The sequence below is a fragment of the Muscardinus avellanarius genome, assembly GCF_963383645.1.
Source record: "Muscardinus avellanarius genome assembly, chromosome: 9".
Classification (NCBI taxonomy): Eukaryota; Metazoa; Chordata; class Mammalia; order Rodentia; family Gliridae; genus Muscardinus; species Muscardinus avellanarius.
Window position 1 is genome coordinate 77,420,811 of NC_137795.1, and position 20,557 is coordinate 77,441,367.

Sequence of the window (20,557 nt, forward strand, 5' to 3'; positions counted from 1 at the left end):
AAATCTGAATAAATTTAAGTTCTCCAAGGGCAGGCATTCTGTCATGGTCTTTGTACCTAAGCATATGCTTTTGAGATCATAGACAGCAAAATATTGTGGATTTTATTTGATTTTTCAAAAAAATTATCTTCCCAAAGAAGACTACATAATTACTTAGTAAACAGAGGCCATCAGAATCACTGAAGGATTTGGATGAAAGTCCTTCGTAAAATTTTTGAGAATGTATTTTCATGAATGGACCATAAATAGCGTTGTTTTTGGCATCTCCACAAACCATAAAGATTTTAAATGCAGGTGGGAAATCTGTATAAAGAAGTACAAAAAATGTTCACCTTTTTCTGGGTTCATTTTGTTCACTTTTGTTTGGCCGAGAAAGGAGTAGTGTTTGCCAAGGGAATAGGAGGCATTCAACCTTCGGGGCTTATTCCTGTGCCTACAAGACAGAGAGGTCACTGGCTTGCCCCTTCCTGAATGCTGTAATTACAGGCAGAGGGCTATTTATATTCCAGTAAAGTGACCAGAATCTTGAGCATAACAGATTGTTTATATGAGTACAATGTGTGGAGGAGGTACACGGGTCCTCAGGAAAGATAATAGGGAAGAGAGGCTCTTTTTTCTTCCTATTTTCAATAATATCAGCAGGTCCAAGACTCTGGAAATATTCTAAAGTGAAATAATAGAGGTGAATATGAGGTCGAATTAGGTCATCTGGGGGCTTAAGCAACTGAATTACATGAAGAGAATTTGTAATAAGATATAAGATACCTGATGGTTCATTAAGTATAAACGTATTTGTGGCTCCAACATCACTGTAAACAAGAATCAGTAAGTGTATTAGTAAGAATAATTGAGAAGTATTTCTAGTTGGAAAAACACCAATTGCATTGGATTCATCTAGAGCCAATGTGGAAAAATATGAGCAATGTTTTTATTCTCAACTAAACTCACTTTCATTTTCAGAATAGTTATTAGCAAAGTATTGGTTACAAGGAGAGTTGGGCATAAAACATGCACGATCAATTCTCTTACTATCCTAATGTTGAGGATTTGGTCAGTGTTTGCAAAATAATAAATAATTTGTAATTAGTAGTGTAACAATAGTAAATAAAACTTATATTTAATGCCAAAAGACCAAATACAGGCTTTGACCATGTACAAATGGGACTAAATTATATACCTACTTTTTAAAAAATGATGTCATATTATGGTAAATTGTGACAATAATTTTGATATTTTCTGTCTTTTACTTTTTGGAATCAAAGTCTTTTTGAAAACATGAGCATAGATTACATCTGTCTTAGGCCAGGTGTGAGTTGAAGTTGTAGTACTTGCCCCTGTGCCTTCTCTCCTAAACCCTGCTTCATTTTAGTAGGTTCTGCACAGGAAAACATGTTCATCTCTGCATTAAAAATCTAAAATTCACGATTTGAAGCATAGTAATAGATCGCAGAAAAATTATATACCAAGTACTTCACTACACTTAACAAAAGCAAGTTCTTTATTAAAAAAAAAAAAAAACAGCAAAATCCCAAATTGTCAAGGGATCTAGGGTAACCATGGTGTGAACTACACACTGTCGGATACCTAAGACCCTGCTGATATGATAAAATCCTACTGAATGCAGAGGAACTCATGAAAAGAGACCGTGAACTATTTGGAAACCAAACACCTACATTTTCATAAATAAATATTAATTTAGTTTTAGAACTCCCAGAGCTCTAATGCTCTGTATGTTGCAGGTTCAAGAACTAGTTAAGAAACAGTGAAATTTTCTATTTTTTTCCTGCCAAAATATAATAAAATCTCTGTTCTAGAGAGGGGGTGAGCAATTATTTTAATAAAGATAGCACGGTTTCATTTTAACTTTCTTGCTGTTAGCAACGCTTTCACTTCGTACTCTGAATTGCAGGCAAATCACAAATTGAACTGTTGTTTGCTTAGCGCTCCGTGTCCGTCTAACCTTACGCTTGTCTATCAACCTCATCTTGGCTCCCCAGTGGCTCAGGCAACCCTCGATTGGGATTAAGTAATAGTTTACACAACCTCTCTCACTGATTAACCCATGTTGACTTTCTCATTCTGTGCCCCAGTTTCGTTGAAGATTTTCTAAAGCACCTTATCTAGCTACTGGTGTGGGTCCAACCAACACCACCAATTTAATCAAGAAATTTAATATTCGCAAGGAATCATTACTCCTGTCTCAGCCTCCTTCATTAACACAATCTAATGCAACCTCCTTCTTCAAAACAAAACCTGGTTTCATTTCTAGTAAATACAAAGTTTAAAAATCTCTACTTCTTCTCTCCTCCTGCATATACACAGAGCAGAAAGAAAAATCTATGTTATCATACCAGAAAGGATTTCTTCTTTTTTTTTTTTGTATTAAAAACCGATGCCAATAAGATGAAACTAGATCCCTCTGGCTCTGTCCTCATCTCCACCCAATCTTTTTAACTTCACAGTGCTGCTGGAGTAATCTTTCTCAAAAGCCAACCATTTGTATAACTGCATCCTTAAAACCATTTGAGGGCTCCCCTGAGGTCTTGGAGTAAAATCCACACTCCTTAGTATAATATTCAAGGAATTTCTTACTCTGGCCTTGGCTATTTCCTGGTCCTCCCTCACACTCGGGGTAAGCTGGTAAATGTTTAGCTCTGGGCAGGGGGTGGTAGAAGTACCTGATTTATAGTATCTGCAATTTCTGAGGTACAAATACCCCACCTTGGGAGGTTGAGAGAGGGGAATCACAGGTTCAAGGCTAGCCTCAGCAACTTAGCAAGACCCTCGGCAACTTAGCAAGACCCTTTTTCAAAATTTTAAAATAGATAAAAATAGCTAGGGAGATGGCTTGAAATGCCTCTGGGTTCTATCCCCATTGCCACAAAAATTTAATTAATTAATTAATTAATTAATTAAAATACCCTCACCAAGCCAATGTCCAGTTATCACCAAAAAGGTTTTTGTCACTGAACAAAAACTAGGAAGAAATGGGCCCAGATGTCTGTGGGTTGGTGTGAGGTGGCTCCTGGCCTCCATAGCCACCCTGCTGGGCCTCTACCCTGTCACTCCTGTAGTTCCCAGAACTCATGGCCTCCCACACAGCTCTGCCTCCTAACACCTCTTGCTTGGTTTCCTCCTTTGTCAAGTTCACACTTTCTCCCCATTCTTCAAAACTCTATGTAGACTCTATGTAGACTCCAGGGAGTATTCTCTAGCTTTCCTCCCAGCCCCCTTCGCCACCCCTAAGAGGTCTGGATTTTGCTGAGTGCTCCGGAGCCGGGCTTGGCTCATGCTCCACACCTCTTACCATGCTCTGCTCATCTGTGCACCACTTCCTCGGCCGGCCCCTTCAAGACACGGCCTGGATTTTAGCTCCATATTCATGGCACCTTAACACAGTAACTTCAACAACAACAACAACAACAAAATATATATATATACATATATATGTACACACACACACACACACACACACACACACACACACACATATATATATATATATCAAATGAGTAATTAAGTATGGCAAAGCCCATGTTTCAAGTAGTGTAACAAAATGCTGATTAGTAAAAGTAATATTTTAGTTAAAACAGTTTTTCATTCTCTTCCCCCAAATCTCTAAAAACTAATTTATAGAATTGAGGAGTTTTCAAGATTTAAATTTACACTGAGGAAAAACTGGAGCGTTTCAGTTACTGTGACCTATGTGACCTATGCCCTTTACTTACACACACACACACACACACACACACACACACACACGTCCTCCATACATCAGTTTGGAACAAAGATGATCAAAGAAAAATGAAAAGAGAAGAAAAGATGAAGATAGGGTGGGTAGATAGGAATTTCAGAGCTTTGTACTTTAGTGAAATTGGGAAGATAGAATTAAACCCATGAAAAGACTTGAGAGGGAATTTCACCTCTGCTCCTTAAGGCTTTCTTGAACTCAGACTTTGCCTGGGTGAGCCTTTTTTGAAAGAGGGACCTTCAGCCACACCTTCGAGTGACGCGGCTCAAGCAGGGGTGCCCACCCAGGTGACCTTTCTTGAAGTCTGCATTTGGAATCCCTGGATTTTCACTACTGACCATGAATTTAGGGTGCCAGGTTAGCAGTGATGTAAGGGATAAGGAGGAGAAGTTAAGAGCAAGTGTTTCTATCCATCCCACCTTCCTGTGGCCACGGGATTGTACTGTGCAGCACACCACTTCATAGGCCCAGTGCAAAGAGCAGCTTTCCTGCGCCAGCCTAGATGCAGAGAGATGAAGAGAGGACCAGGACCGGGTAAGAGCTCCAGCACCTTGACCACCTTGCACACCGATGGGGGTTTCTGATAAGCAGCTCTGACCAGAAACAAGGGGGGAAGATAAGAAAAGCATTCACTACGCGCGGTAAGATGGGAAGTAGGGATAAGAGGTAATGGCAGTAGGATGAGTGGCAGGCTAAAATGGAGTCACAGCCTCAAACAATATACTGGACCACAATCGGAGGACTCCTGTTTCACCGTCTTTCACCTCTCCTGACCCTCCACTAAGGTGTCTATCAGCCCTATCCTATCGAGCGTGACACCATTAGGCACATAAACAGACCATGACTCTTAGCACCTTCAGGAGATCTGCTTCCCTGCGATTGGTTAGTACAGGGTAATTGTTGTTGTGTCTTCTGAAGATCTTTTATACTGCAATGCGTAAGTACGTTCGAATTTAGTTTCTGTTAACTAAAGAGAGGAAGGCAGAAAACTTTCTTGCACTCAGCATTAAAATCTGCCTTGCCTGGAACAATTTTCTTGATGAATCACTGTCACTCCTGGCTGTGACTGAAGTGCAGTAAGGACGCTGCTAACCGAAACCACATGGGCTCGGTCTGTTTTACATCTGATTCACCTTAGGAAGTGACGATGAAGAAGCAAACGTTTTAACACTTCCAGCTCCAAAGCCCCTTTCATTGTGGAAGCCCGAGGAGTCTTTTGAACCCTGGTGATAGCTGGAGAAGAGAGCAGATATATATTTGTCTATGTACATGTGCATGCAAAACACATGCATGTATAGACCTGTACACACACGCACATAAAATGTATTGTGCTCCATATGAGTGTGTGTGTATGTGTGCTACTAAGGGATTGAAACCAGGGGTATTCTTTCTCTGAGCTGTACCCCAGCCCTTTATATTTTTGTTTTGAAACAGTGCTTGTTGTATTGCTGAGGCTGCCCTCAAACCTGTGATCCCCCTCAGCCACAGCCTCCCAAGAACCAGGATGACAAGTGTGCACCACCACATCTGGCTTCTGCTCCAAGCATTCTGTTTTCTTCCCTCTTCACTAATCCAACTTCTGTGTAGACCTAACTCAACTGCCATCTCTGCTGAAGCCCACACTGATCTGACCCTCTTTCTCATCTTAAAGCTTTTACTGAGTTCTTTGCATTGTACATTATGTGCATTTTGTGTGTTGGTCTCCTGTCTCCCTATGTGGCAAGTGTCTTCAGGCTGGACCACTGGTGGAGGCATTTACAAGGGCCGGCAGTCTATGGCCTCGTTTTGTACACCCAGCAAGTTAAGAATGGTGTTTACATTTTTGAAGGGCTAAACATACATAGATAAACTAAAGTGTGCCAGAGGGACCCTGTGTAATTAACAAGTAATTTATAAAAAGTGTGTCCACCCCTGTTTTAGAGAATAATGAAAACTTGGGCCAGGGGTGTAGCTCAGTGGTGGAACATATGGTTAGCATGTGCAAGGCCCTGGGTTCAATCTTCAACACTGCAAAAAGAAAGAAAAAGAATAGCAGACGGACAGTAGGTCCACAAGTTTTGGAGCAGTGTAGATGACCTCACTTACATACTGTCATTCTGTTTGATAGGTATGAGTGTTTCTGTTTCACAGATGAAGAAACTGAGAACTGTTAATCTAAATAACTTGAATTTTGAACTTTGTCCAGGTAGGCATTATGAGGAATCACTAGACCAACAGCAGTAATGTAGCTGTGTAAGTTGTACAAGGGCAGAAACTTAATATCTTTTTGGGGGGAGGCTGTGTCCCTCCAGTACCTAGCTCGATCTCTGTCACATGGGTGATTTTACATTAGTTTCCTAGAGCTGCCATCCAAACTACCATAAAATGTAGAAACTTACTCTCACACAGGGCCAGAGGTCAGTCCCTGGAGGCCCTGGCTTTTTGCCTTGAGTTTAGACTTCCTTGCCTCCTATAGATCTGGTGTGGCCGGGTCTCTTAGATGGTAGCAACATCACATCTATCTCTGTACTCTGTACTCACATGACCTTCTATAAGTGTCCCCATGGGTCCTCCCTCCTTTTAAGGACAACAGTCTTACGGCCCACACTACCTGGGGATGATTTCACTTCAAGATCCTTAACTAATTACATATCAAAGAACCTATTTCCAAATAAGGTCACATTTTTCAAATATGCATTTGCTGGTACATTGTAATTATACATCATAAGGTCCCACTTTGATGTTTCAGGTAGACATGAATTTTAAGGAAATACTGTTGAACCTATTATGGGGCTCCATAACTATTTTTGAATGGCTGAATGAAGTGGCTATTTAATACATTCCTAGCATTGGATTCATTTAATTAATTTATTTTTAATTATTTCTATACTTCGACTGGTACATTGTAATTATACATTATAATGAGGTTTGAAGTAATATATTCGTACATGTACACATCACTCCATTCCCCACCCCTGAATTCATTTAAGTTAAACATTAGAACAATTCTACTATGCAAGGGGGTGGGGGAACTTAAGTATTCTAAGTTTGCACAGCCAGCAGAGGCAGGGCCACTTGGAGCATCTGCTGGTGCCTACGGTAAATACTACGGGATGTACTGAGAAGGTGTTCAGGGAGTTTCCAGATAAAGCATTATGAAAGTGGACTCGAGGAAGAAGCTAAACTGGGAAGCAAAGGGTAAGAGGTCCGTTTCAGCAGAAAAATGTAGAAGAATCAATGAGTGGGCATGAACAGCAAAGGGAAAGGAAAATTCAAAGATGCTCGGGCTTCAAACTTGGGAAGACGGTGGCTGTTGACGTCTTCTAGAAACTGGAAGCTGGAAGAGGAAGTCAGTTCAGGAGGAAATAGGAGGATTTGAGTGTCAGCGGTGGCATATTCACACGTAGCCTGCAGGCAGTGATGGAGCCAGGGCTGGTCCTTGGGGGTGTGGATGTGTGGTTGGATCATCACCGAGGGCAGCGTGGGCAGGGCTGCTGCGGTACCTGCCACCCCGTGAATCACCCAAGTTGAGCCGGTGTCTGGCTGGCCAGATGCCCAGCTATGCTATGGGTATGGCTTCCAAGATGGTACATGAGACAAGATGCCCTTTCTTCCTGTCTTGAGATGAGCCAAGCTTCCTTTTAAGTCTGTCCCCAATTTTGCTCTCCTGCTAGAATTGCGGTTGGGGGTTTAGGTAGTTATGAACTGGGGCTTTCAGAGGAGTCACCGGGAAGAGTGACTCTCTACCAAGGAGCATCAGTTGGAGAAGGGCTGGAGGAAATGCCCTTCTTTTGCGCTGTGCACCAAGCACAGCATCAGACGCACAGCACAGAGCAGCACAGTCCTGTTCTCAGGGTTGGACCCACCATCCTTCAGGGGGCTGGCCTTGCATTAAGGATCCCAAAGAGAAGGGCCTGCTGTGCCCAAAGGGAGACTCTTCACATTGTACAGAGAATCCAGGTTATGCTGTTGACAGTTTAGGCATCCCTGTAGACTGAGAGGAGTTAAAATATGCCTGTGTGAAACATAAACAAACGCTGAAGTTCAAGCCTCTAGGCCTCTGTTGGCAGTCAGCCCCACACCACCTTCCAGTCCTACTTAATAAAGAGAAGACAGCACAGAAATAACATCCAGGGAAGTAAAGTAAGCGGCGTTCCTGAAATGAAAGCCACTGAGCCTTGTTTTGTTTTGTTTTTGGTGTGGCACTGAAGGTTGAATTCAGGGGCATTCTATGTCCGAGCTATACCCCAACCCTATTTTTTAATTCTTTATTTTGAAACAGCATCTCACTAAGTTGCCAAGGACCTCACTAAGCTGGTGAGACTAGAAGAAAACCTGTGATCCTCCTGTCTCAGCCTTCCAACACTAGGCTTACAAGCGTGTGCCACCATGCCTGGTTGGCAGTTGAGTTTTTAACCAAATATATGAAAATCTCTAGGTAAAGAGAGACTTTCAACTTCAAAAGATGCATACCCCAGAAAACCATTGCTATGTGTTTCCAAAACTTGTACAAAGTATGACTAGGGATAGAGTGTGTATGGAAATACTCCTATTTAGTCATGGTCAAGGAGGAACAAGAGTGCCTGTGGGTGAACTGGCAATGATTTTGCAAGATAGTACATTTTAAAAAGTGTATCTGCAAGTCTGATTTAAATTATCTATAGGTGAGCTAAATCTGTCCTGTAGATCAATTAAAAGAATCACTATTTTAAATATATCACATTCCTAATTATACAGAATTAAATGTAATTACATATTCACTGCATACATCATAGTGTTAATTAGGGGAAACATTTTGAATCAAATATATTGAGGTATATAGCACTTCAGTTTTCTTTTTATAAAAAATGCTGTATGTCTGAGTCAGGTAAAAAAATATCTGGCAAGTACTCTTGAACAGATAAAACCTAAAGGCTAAGTTAATTAAAATATTGCATCAAGGCTTACAAGTTATAGATCAATTCCTATGTTAAATCTATGACAGTTTATAAAACTCTGGGTAAGGAAGCAAATTTGTAAAAACTTGCTTAAAATAAAAAAAAAAAATTAGCCGGGCGTGGTGGTGCACGCTTGAAATTCCAGCATTCGGGAGGCTCAGACAGGAGGATTGTGGTTCACAGATAGCCTCAGCTACTTAGTGAGGCCCTCTGCAACTCAGTGAGACCCTGTTTCAAAAAATGAAGAATAAAAAAATTGGGCAAGGAGTGTAGCTCGGAGGTCAAATGCCTCTGGGTTCCATCCCCAGACCTGCAAAATAATAAATAAATAAAATAAAATAATTAAATTTTAAAAGTTAAAAACTGAAACAGAAGCTATATGCAGTGATGCATGCCTCTAATCCCGGTACTTGGGAGCCGAGACAGAAGATCTCAGGTTTGAGGCCAGCCTCAGCAACTTAGTGAGACCATTTTAAAATAAAACAAATTAAAAAGGCTGAGGGTGTAGCTCAGAGGTAGAGTGCACCTTGGTTCAATCCATAGTACCAAAAAAAAATGTTTTAAATAAATAAAATTGAATGTTTCTGGGCAGAGTGGTGTAAGCGTGTAATCCCAGTACTTGGGAGGCTGAGACAGGAGAATCACAGTTTAAAGACCAGCCTCAGCAATTTAGTGAGATTCTCAGCAACCTAGTAAGACCATTTCAAGACCAAAAATAAAGAGCTGGAGGTATCAGAAGTTCAATGCCTCTGTGTTCAGTCCCCAGTACCACACACACACATACAATGAGTGTTTGCCATTGATTCTCAGAGTCATACAGTTATTTTAGAAGAGGCTAAACCTTGAAGAATGCAATGCTTTAAAAAATAAAAAAAAAAACAACTTCTAATAGAATCCAGAATCTACTTAGATTTAGGAGCAGACTTGGTAGTTGGAGGACAGTGGTCATATCCTCACTTGGAAACCTAAACATCCCAAGCCATGATTCTGCCTGACAGCAGGCTGATGGCAGTGTGGTGATTCCAAAGGGGAAGCTTTCCATCGAGCTTTGAAATCTAGTTGCAGATAAGGAACCTGCAGTGTGGGCTGGGAGGAGACCCCGGGGCCCCACATCCTAGGTTTAATCTTGGTCCTGCCCCCCAGGTCATGTGACCACTCACTTGTCCTTATGAGATTAGGTGAATTAATAGTTGTAAAATGTATAGAACAATGTCTGATACATTATAAATAGTAAGAATAAATGTTTGTCAAATCAATAAAATAAAACTGAGCCCCAGAGATATCAAGTGACTGGTTTAAGGTCAAATCCTCCCTGGGTAGATCCAGGCCTATTCCATAGACACCGTCATTCTTCTGTGAGATCCGTAAGCCATACTTAGAGTGGGCATTAGCATCAAATATACTGTAGGAACCTATGAATAAGAAATATGGTATAAGAAAGGAATATAGGTTTTGAAATCTGCAACTGGGATTCAAGCTTAAGCTTTTCTATTTCCTGAGTTAACACTTCTGAACCTATTCTTTCATGTGTAGAATCATGGTGATCCTAACAAATCCAAGTTAAAGACTTATTGAGAGGAGCAAATAAATCATGAAAACTATAATCCACTCTTGCAAATGTTATTTAACATTAGTAGAAGCTAAGAAAAGCAAGGGGAATGTTTGGAAACGGCTTAGAATGTCAAGAAGTTGGAGAGGGGCGCACCCTCGATGGGCTCCCTCCCCTTCCTCATCTCCCATCTATTTTTCTTTGAAAATTTATTTTATTGTGATATTATATATATGAAAGAATAATGTTCTATCTATGTATATGCATGTGTGTATTGCATATGCTCACCTGTATGTGTGTAAATAAAACTAATACTCATCTATTTACCATTAGGGTTAAAAAAAAGAAGACATTACCAATGCCTTTGAAGCCCGGTGTGTTCTATCTCAGAAATATGCCTCTCCCTCCCAAAAAAGTGAGCAGATGATTGTGAATCATGTGTTCCTCTTTCTCTTGCCTCTTGTTGCATTACACATATGTGCATACATAAACAATATATTATATGGGATAAATATGATTTACACCTTTCTTTTTCCCTTCTTAAATCAAACATCAAGCCATATGGCATCTTCCTGTACCCTTCACATTATCTACCTTATTCCCTCTCAACATTGTCCTCTATCCAATAAAACATATTACCTCTCTCACTCAAAAGACCTCATACAGAGAGGTTTTAGAGGGGCACAGGCTGCAGGTTTACGTGAGTGAAGAATGTGTGTGAATGACAAGCAGAAAGTGGAGCGTCAGCAGCCAGAGCCATGAAGAATCCAAGATGAGGCAGGGCCTTGGCTAGGATAATGGCTCTGAGATTCACCGGGGTCCTAGATGGTCCTGCGCCTTTCATCTTGGGGGAGAAAAAGGCAAATGGAGGCAGGTTTGAGTGCTAATTTAAGAAGTTTGGATTTTTCTGCAGCCCTCGGGAAGCAATTAAGGTTCTGAAAAAGGGAATGACGGCCCACGGTGGCTGAAAGGCAGAGGGATGGGACAGGAGGGCAGTGAGGTCACACCCAGCCCAGTCAAGGGCTCAGGTGCCGCTGGAAGGGCCTGCCTGGGAGCAGCCCTGGTTGGACTGGAAAATGCTGGAGAAATAGGAGCTGGTGATGAATGAAATTTCAGAGCTACCTGAATGCACACATGGTGATGTTCATTAACCCAAATGTTCATTAACCCAAACAAGGAGCAAGAGCTGGGTGTGGGAGGTTGAGACAGGACAATTGCAGGTTCGAAGCCAACCTTGGCAACATGGGGAGACTCTGTTTCCAAATAAAAACAAAAAATAAGTCTGGGGGCATAGCCTAGAGGTAGAAGGCCCCTAGGTTCCATCCCCAGAACCACAAAAAATAAGAACAAAAATAGCTAGATTTGAGAGCCAAGCTAGTGAGTACAGCCCAAAATGCAAGTGTTCACTTCTCTGCCTTTATCCAGAAAATAACAATTAATTTCAGCTCCCCCCTCCCCTGTGTTGGGGATCGAACCCAGAGCTTTATGTTACGTAGAGAACTAGGCAAGCACTCCACCCATAAATTAGAAGCCCAGCCTCTGGTATAAGATGATCTTGAAGTCTTTTTCCATTTTTGTAGTTGTGCAATCGCAGAACGTTGCTCAGAATAGTAAACAGGAACAAAAGAAGTTCACGAGCTTGAGAATCGGAGCTGTATTCTGCTGCCTGTCTCCCAGTGAGCTGGGCATGATGACCAAGCCCTTGGCTGACCCGGGTGTGGTGAAACCTCATGGGTTTGCTATGAGTCTTGTGTGTGAAAATACCCAGCCCAGTGCCTGGCACACTGCGGGTGCAGGGCAAAGACTGCTCCCCTCCCTCCATCCCTCCCTTCCTTCCTTCTTCCTCCCTTTGTTGCTATGGGGAGAGTCACTCGGACTCTCTCCTGCTGCTGGTGTGGACCTTCTCTGCAGACTCCTGCAGTTCCCCAGAGTAGTTACTATCTCATAGAACTGTCTTTTGCCAACTATGCTCAGTTGTAGCCCAAGTCACAGCACCTTCTGGCCCTGAAGGAAGCACAGGTAGCAAGGAGTCATTTCTCTTCTAGCAGGGCCTCAGGAATTATGCGTAAAGTGCTGGGACCACGCCATCCCATCTTCCCTGCACAAGTGAGCAGCAATCTCATTCCCTCGTTATCCTTAAGGGACATAGTGAGTCAGAATGAGAGTCATGATATTTGTACACCCTTTACTTTTGCAATGCTGAGAGCTTAAACCAAGGCCCCCTATTAAAGCTCCAATGCAGTATGCAACTCTGAAAGCCAGTTTTTGCCACCCTGATACCGGTCATTGAATTGGTCCAGACTCTAAACAAGAAGAGAAGAGAGAGTCTCCTCTCTCCCATGGAATGCTAGAATTTTGCTTTTCCTAGAAGCCGGTGGTCCCATCTATCCCTTAAAGATCTCTGCTATGGAGAAAATAAAAGAGGTCAGGATCCCATGGCTTATGAACTTTGAATGCCACTTGTATCTGACTTGATGTTTGTTTTTTAGTTCCAAATTGCACAATTTTTTTTAAATCAAGAAGTTCTGTAGATCCTGTTCCAACATTGTGCAATGTGTCTATACTCAGGAATTTTATGAGGGGGCAATAGAGACATAACTCAATCCTTTTAGTCCTTGAAGTGATACTATTTAGGGACCTCCCTATTTCCTGAAGGAAGGCCTTGAAGTGCACAGTATAAATATTACATTAACTCCAATGCAGAGTTCTACATTTATGCCTTACCTGTGTGGAAACATGTACATTGAGGCTAAAGGCTCGGTTGTATTGCACACGCGCGCTCGCTCACGCACGCTTTCTCTCTCTCTCTCTCTCTCTCTCTCTCTCTCTCTCTCTCTCTCTCTCTCTCGCTTATCTAAGAAGTCAGTAAGTTCTTGCAGGCAGGTTAGCAGACAGGCTAAGGAGTGTTTCGCTCTCATTTCACATTTCACCTCCATTCCTGCTCAGCCCACCAGCAAGGCAGATCACAAAGCAAGCTGGCAGGAGGAGGGCTCTATCTCCAGTGGCTTTTTGGAGATGCATTCATTTTCCAGCAAATGTTCCTAAATACCTACCCTGTACTAGGCATGATACAGGGCCCTGGGAATTACAGAGGATGATAGTTCCTTTCCTTCTGGTGATAGAAGGCTGCCAGTGGTTTATGATCAAAGACAACTTCACACACAGGAAATTGTTCTAATATTCCAATGAATACAACATAACTCAAGTAGGACCATACCCTTGTCAAGTGTGTGTGTGTACACGCGTGTGTGTGTATTGGGTTTGGTTTTGGGTTTTTTTTTTTTTTTCAGGGGATAGCCAGGCTTCAAACCTGCAATACTCCTGTCTCTGCCTCTCAAATACAGGGATTATAGATGTGCACCACCATGCCTGGTCCCCAGTTGAGATTGAGACTTTAGAGTTCCCAGAATGCCACCTTGACATAGAGAAAAAGAGTAAGCATTAGCCTAAGAAGGAACAAAATCACCCCAGAAGCCTGGCCCTGGAGCAGCCACCTCTGTAATGAGACATTTCTGATAGCCTTCAGTTTAAAAATTGGTCTTTGCTCCTTTAAGCATCTTCCCCAGGATCTGGCTATCTCTGCAAAATGGATAATTGATCACAGATAGAAATGTAATTATCAATTAATCGATTGCTATTGAGTATGTTCCACTTATCTGCTACCGCTCAGAGTAATCTATAGTATTTTAGTGAAGAAAAGCTTCCAAGTAAATAGTGAAATAGCACTTGTTAATCTATAAAATAAATGGCTAGAACTAAAACATTTTATTAATTACAAGAGTCAGTATGTTTAGCATCTCTAAGACTCTCAGTCTGCTAATTTGTTGCTATTTAAATTGAAGAAATAGGTGTTGATATATGGCATAGAGCATTTTAGGTGGTTTTTAGCCATAAAAGTCAACAGATATAAGAACTTTGTATTTTATGTGACCAGCAGTTGGCCTTAGGAGTAATGTCATGATACAGAAAGATGACGAAATTTTTTTGTTCTTAACAGTAAGTTGATTTGAAATAGTACATGACAATTATCTGGTTATTCTAATATAATTGGATAATAATAGAGAATTCCTAAGTTTCCAATCATTTTCCTGGACTTATAGCTACATACAAAGATGTGTAAGAGTGAAGCTTTCCTTGTTTTCTTCCAAAGTGGACTTCCTTTTCCTTAAAACATCTTCCTATTCCCATCATGTACCTCAGACTTGCCAGTTCTGAGCTGTCTCCTCAGAAAAATCAAGAACCAATAGCTCTGTTTGTGACTCATAAACTCTTAAATCCTCTTTCCTGAAAAGAAAAGATGGCTTAAATAATATTGGTTCATATCTCCACACTCCTTCTCCATTGAATCATAATTGGTTTTATTTATTTATTTATGTATTCATTTAGTTAATATTTATTAGCTATTATGAGTGACATTTAGTTACTACTAATAATATAGTTACTACTAGCTATAAACCTATAATGAACAATATTTTGACTCATTAAATATACTGATGACAGAGTGAGGTCCCTGGTTGTAGAGAGCCATTGGAGAAGTCTCACTTCTCTTATAATTGCATGAGCAAATGTGAAATTGTAGCTGTGACCATTTTGTAGCTATATTTTGCTGCAAGTATCATGAGAATCTGTACTGGAAACATTTGACCTTGACATTGGCATCAGGGTGGGTGTCCCGAGGGAATGGTGATAAGCTTTGGTCTGAAGGAGGTATAGAAATGCACAAGGTGAATGGAGGTGGGAGGAACATGCCAGGCAGAGAGAACAGCTTAAGCCAGAGCTCTGAAAGGGACAGGGGGTGTCCTGGCTGGTACACAGAGAACAGAGGCCTGGAGAAGCTGGGTAGAGGTCGGATAATGCAAAGTCCAGCAGACCATGATAAAAGATGGTTCCTTTTATTCTGAAGAGCAATGGGGAAGCAGTGAGTGTTTTCAATAAAGAAAGCTAGGATCAGATTTGCATTCAAAAAAGAAAATCCAACTGCTGTGTGGACAAGAGATGACCTGACTAGGGCAATGGTGTGCATGTGGGTCTAGTTAGGAAGACATTGTTCTAGTCCAGGAAAGGGGAAGGCAGGTCCAGGAGGTCTTTAGAAAGTGAAATTGATGAGAATTGGAGGTGGCTCTATAGGGAGACTAAGATAGAGGGAAAAATCAGAGATGGCACTTAGACTTCTGACTTTAGTGGCTGGAAAGGTTCAGGGGTGTCTAATATCCTATCGTCAGGCAGAGGGTGAGTCAGATCTCTGAGACATGAGAATGGAGATATAAAACTTTGTGTTGACTAAACAGTAGATGCCACAGGAAAAACTGAGCATTGAGAAACCCTGTTCTGATAGCCAGGGTGGTGTGGCTATCATACCAGAACAAGATAGTCCTGGGAAGGAGGTATAAATGCTACTCAGAGGAGCTGAGGATGTCACTCAATGATCTGGGTTCAATTCCAGTATAAAAAAAAAAAAAAAAAAAAAAAAAAAAAAGCCAGGTGTGGTGGCACATGCTCGTAATCCCAGCATTTTGGAGGCTGAGACAGGAGGATCGTGGTTTGCAGACAGCCTCAGCTACTACTTAGTGAGGCCCTTAGCAACTCAGTGAGACCCTGTTTCAAAATAAAGAACAAAAAAAATAGGGCTAGAGGTGTAGCTCAAAAAAAGAAACTTGAGAAACTGAAGTGTCAGGTAGAAGGAAAGGACTCTCGGTGTTTAATTATTATACTTCACAGCCTACCAAGTTCTGTGTGTATGGATGCCACTATCACTATAAACTATATTATGATGTGAGACTGTAATGCAGGTATAAAAGTATTAAAAAATAAAAATTCTTTTACTTGAGATTGAACCCAAAGGGATAGTCATGAGATTGGTTAACTGTCTTTCAGTAAACTGATTACTGACACATTTAATGCACACTTTTTTTTTAAAGTTAGTTTTCTGAGCCTATTACCCAGCGGTGACAAATATTTACCGGGTGTTCTCTACTTGCTGAGTTTTATTGTAAGAGATTTATATGAACTACCTCATTTAGTCTTTGCAACAATTGTATAAGCTAGGTGCTATGTCTACAATACTGTTTTACAGATGGGGAAATGAACATAGAGGTTACATGAATTTCTAAACGCAAAAGGACAGTGGGAATTACATAAAGCATCCAAGCATCTGGGAGCAGGATTTGGAACAGGCCCTTGAGTCTATTGCTTTCTTCCTATGAATTCTCTGTGAACCGCCACTCCCCACTCCCTCTCTGCACAAAACACACTAAAGCTTACATTTTAAAATGTAATGTCAGAGCCAGGCATGGTGGTGCCTGCCTGCAATCTCTGCTTCAGAGGCTGAGACAGAAGGATCACAGGTTTGCTGCTAGTCTCAGCAACTTAGCAAGACATTCCACAACTTAGTGAGACCCTGTTTCAAAATAAAGAAAGAAATAAAATAGGATGGGGTGTAGCCCCTGGATTCCATCCCCAGTACCACAAAATAAATAAATAAATAAAAATGCAATGTCATAGTATGACTCTAGCATTTATCATTATTCCAGCTGAAATTTGCCTCACAGGACTGACCAGGCACGTTACCTTCCTGTTGAGGGCTGAGACATTTAAGGTTTTGTTTTTCTTTTAACGGCACCTGCTAAGTTCCATCTTTACATATGCACATGTTGAACCGCAGTACAAATGGTGATGGTCTGCTTTGCCTCTGGTTTTCAAGTCGGGGCGTACAGAGCCATGCCTACTAAAGTCAGAGCCATTTCAGTGACTAGAAATATTTATGCCTCTCTAGGGCTGTTTGTTTGCACGGTTAGCTTTGCCATTCCCCTTCAAGTGCTGAAAAGGCTCACTGAAAAGTTTCTTACCAGCTTGTTCACATCTGGACTCACATGAACTTTATGGCCATATTTTATTCCAGACACTTCTCAGAAATTCATCAGGCTGTGAAGCGCGTAGCAATGAATACCGGACTGAGTTCACCACGGCTTTGCAGCGAGTTGACTTATTCACAGGCCAATTCAACCAAGTGCTCTTAACATCTATATCTACCTTCATTAAAGGAGACCTCACTATTGCTAATCTTGGGACAGCGGAGGGTCGCTTTATGCAGGTAAGGGCTTTCTCAGAGTGTGTCTGTTTTATCTGGTATTATGGAATGAATTTGTTTGATTTTTTTTTTTTTTTGCAGTAAGGTATTTGCAAATACTATAAAGTGAAAATCATAGTAGAAGCTGGAGACGTAGGCTAAAAGCCAAACAATGAAACCTGGTCCACTTTTTATGAAGTGGATGGCCTATTTTTGCTAAGTTGTTGAAGCTTTCACTTTGAATGTGGTTGCTTTAATTTTCCTCTCTGGAATGGTTTGGGTTTTTTTTTTTTCCATTCATAATTTCTATCACATGATTGGAAAGTAAAAATGAAACAATTAAAGCACTTCCAGGCGATGTTTTCCTATTCTAAGGGAAGCTACTGATCAAAGGAGAGCTATTGTGTGAACCGTGCGTCTCCATGAGAAGAAACATTCACATCATTGAGAAGTATTGGCAGGAGTTCGAAAGGGACATTATCATCAAAATCCCATTGTAACCCTGAGTCCTGATTCTGCAAAATGGTAGGGTCAGACACAAAGAAGTTCAAATACTTAAAGAAAAACATATTTTATTAATAAATGCTTTAAATGACTAGCAACAGACATTTTCATACAATAAAAATTCAGAGTTCAGCCTTGATTGAAGTGACCATGTTTCCTAGCTACAAGAATCATAGCACTCTCCCGAAATTAAAGTAAGTGCTCTAGTGTTACATTTATTTTGCTGCCTTAACAGTTATTGGTGCTTTCGACAAATGTTCATTAGTAGATTCTTGATTAATGACAGTATCTGAGGAAATGTGGAGTTTCTGTGGATACTGTGATTCCTTATACAGATAGATGCCTACTTCATAATTGTCTGACACCGTTAACATCCTGATCAGACAATGACTTCTAGTAAACCAATTGAGGATGACGTTTTTCCCTGTGACCTGTCCATCTGTCCATCTTGTATCTGTGTTCCTTTACAAAACACTGTCTCTATAACACTCTGATTATTGCTTGTTGCCTTATTTTAGGGACTGTTGATCTCTTGTTTCTCTGGTGGGCATGGTGGGGTTTTATTTTTTCCAAATCATAAAGCATATAAATAAAATGTTTCCGGCTCAAAATTAATTCCATAGACCCTCTGAGCTAAATGTTCCCTCTTCCTGTTGCCTTACACACCTTCTCCCCCTGCTCCACTCTCTCCCACTCCAGGGTGCTTTTTTACCCACCTCATGCATCTTGGCCATTTAATTTTAGCACTAACTTCTCAAAATCTGAAGAAAGGAAGCACAGTCATCTCACCCAGACGTGTACTCTAATGTGTTTGAATGTGCTTTTCATCTGCCATCTTCATAAAATGTGTAGCATTATTTTGTGTTTTTAGCTTATATTGATAGTATTCTATAAAATTCCAAACAATTTGAAGGAGCACAAGAGAGTCTGGCATCTATAAAATTCCTAATGTGTTCATAATATTGCTTAGCTTCCCTTTGTCTTTTTTTTCTAAATTGTTTATTATCCTACTAATCTAGGTTCATATTAATAAGCTTTCTACAACCACTTTAGGTCTGACATTTTTTTTTTAACATCAAAAGGCTCCTGGTCTCTTTCCAGATGCTAAAGTTCTAATAAAATCCCCTTTTTAAATAGATCACTTTACTAACATAGTGCACACCATCTGAGGGATATATATGTCTTATATCAGTCTCATTATAACTGAAATGCTATAGCAAATGGTTTATTCTTGTCTCCTAGCATGTATGTAAAAGAAGCTATCTTATGCTCTTAACTGTGCATCCAAAGCAAAAGATGAAAATAGATACTTATTTTATGAAAAGCACTGTTGTCACTGTTTTTTTTTTTTAAGCCAAGTGACTTTTAATTGTCATGTGTGTTGAGAACCTACTCACTTTCCTTTCCTTGGGAAATCAGTGAAGTAAAGGAAACAGTGATATAGAATTTGCCTTTAGGAAACTAAATTTTTAGCAGAGGAAATAAAATTTTACCTGGTTAAAATAAGGCAATAGGAACCCACAGAGGATTTATTTCTTTGACATCTGCCTCAGAGAATTTCATTGCATTAAATTTAACTAAATAAGCCAAAAGCATTCAAAGAATCAGACTGTCAACAAGGTCTAAATCCAGTGTGTTTACAGCAAATAATGGTGGTGGGGAGGTGGGGCTAGGAGTAGAGGGAAGACAGGGACCTTCCAGCCAGATTTATCTGAGCAGTGACTTCCTACCAACTTCTGTAAATGTTTTGACTGGACTGACATGATAAATCTGTGCCCAGCCTAAGTTACTACAATTGGTATTTTAATAAGTACTAAGGAGTTTCGGTTACAAAATAGAATGGACATATTTTTTTCCCCTGAAGACAGCTGCCACACATGCAAGGGAACAGAAAAATGGTTTTACTTCCTTCCTATGCTGAAGCCTAATGGCCATGTTGCTTCGCAGATTTTTTTTTTTTCTCCCAAGAGTTTGCAGCTGTTTCTGCCCTTCCTATTGTGTTTGTGTTCAGCTCCGGCTGGGAACACAAGCTACGGGCCCAGCTGTTGGGTGCAAAGTGAATCAGGTATTTCACAGTGGTTATTTGATTAGAAAGAATTATATTGTTTAGCTAACAATAGTATGTGTATGGCCGAGAAGACATTGTTGACATGTTCCTCACATTTAAACATGTGTAACTTATCTCATACAGGTGCAGCCATGTCTAAATACACCCATGTGGACATATATTCGAGAGCCATGTCAATATAGATTTCAAAAACAGGGTTTATTTGTATGATCACTCTCTTGGGAGGCTTTGAAGTAAAATAATATGAGAAGCGGTGTTTGAGATAGTCGAAATAAACAGTGAGAACTTGCTTTCTTACAAATTGAGAGAAGGGAGTAGAGAAAAGAGCAAGGCTCAGGAACCTTAGCACACTGTGCTCCGCTACGTGGGAGAGGGAAGAAGGATTCTCATGAAGATCACAGGACTAATCACAGGGATTGCCCACGTCCCCCCTTCCCAGCTCCTCGTCTCATCTACATCCAAAACAATGCTTGCCTGATTTTTTTTATGGCATTTGTATAAGGCCTTTAATCTCTAAATGCAAAGCATTGCTATTAAAATATTTGTGCATGACTCTCAGGCCAGGAGGAGTGAATGGATCAGGGATAAGGCAGGATGGGGAGACACATCCAAGACTCATTTCAAGCGCGGCTCCACAAACATTCACCGCGCAACCGCACCATGCCTGCTCACCGTGGCTGCTGCTGAGCCCTGTCGCAGCTGC

The 20,557-nt window shown here is 40.8% G+C and overlaps 1 protein-coding gene across 1 annotated transcript in view; it reads left to right on the forward strand.

The window, feature by feature from the left end:
* MET (MET proto-oncogene, receptor tyrosine kinase) overlaps positions 1-20,557 on the forward strand; it is a gene marked incomplete at its 3' end in the record, with an annotated part of 90,728 nt that overhangs the window by 10,820 nt on the left and 59,351 nt on the right. The window contains exon 2 of the mRNA XM_080701062.1: positions 17,115-17,306. Within this exon, the coding sequence (XP_080557188.1) occupies positions 17,115-17,306 (192 nt within the window). The remainder of the gene's footprint in view (positions 1-17,114; positions 17,307-20,557) is intronic.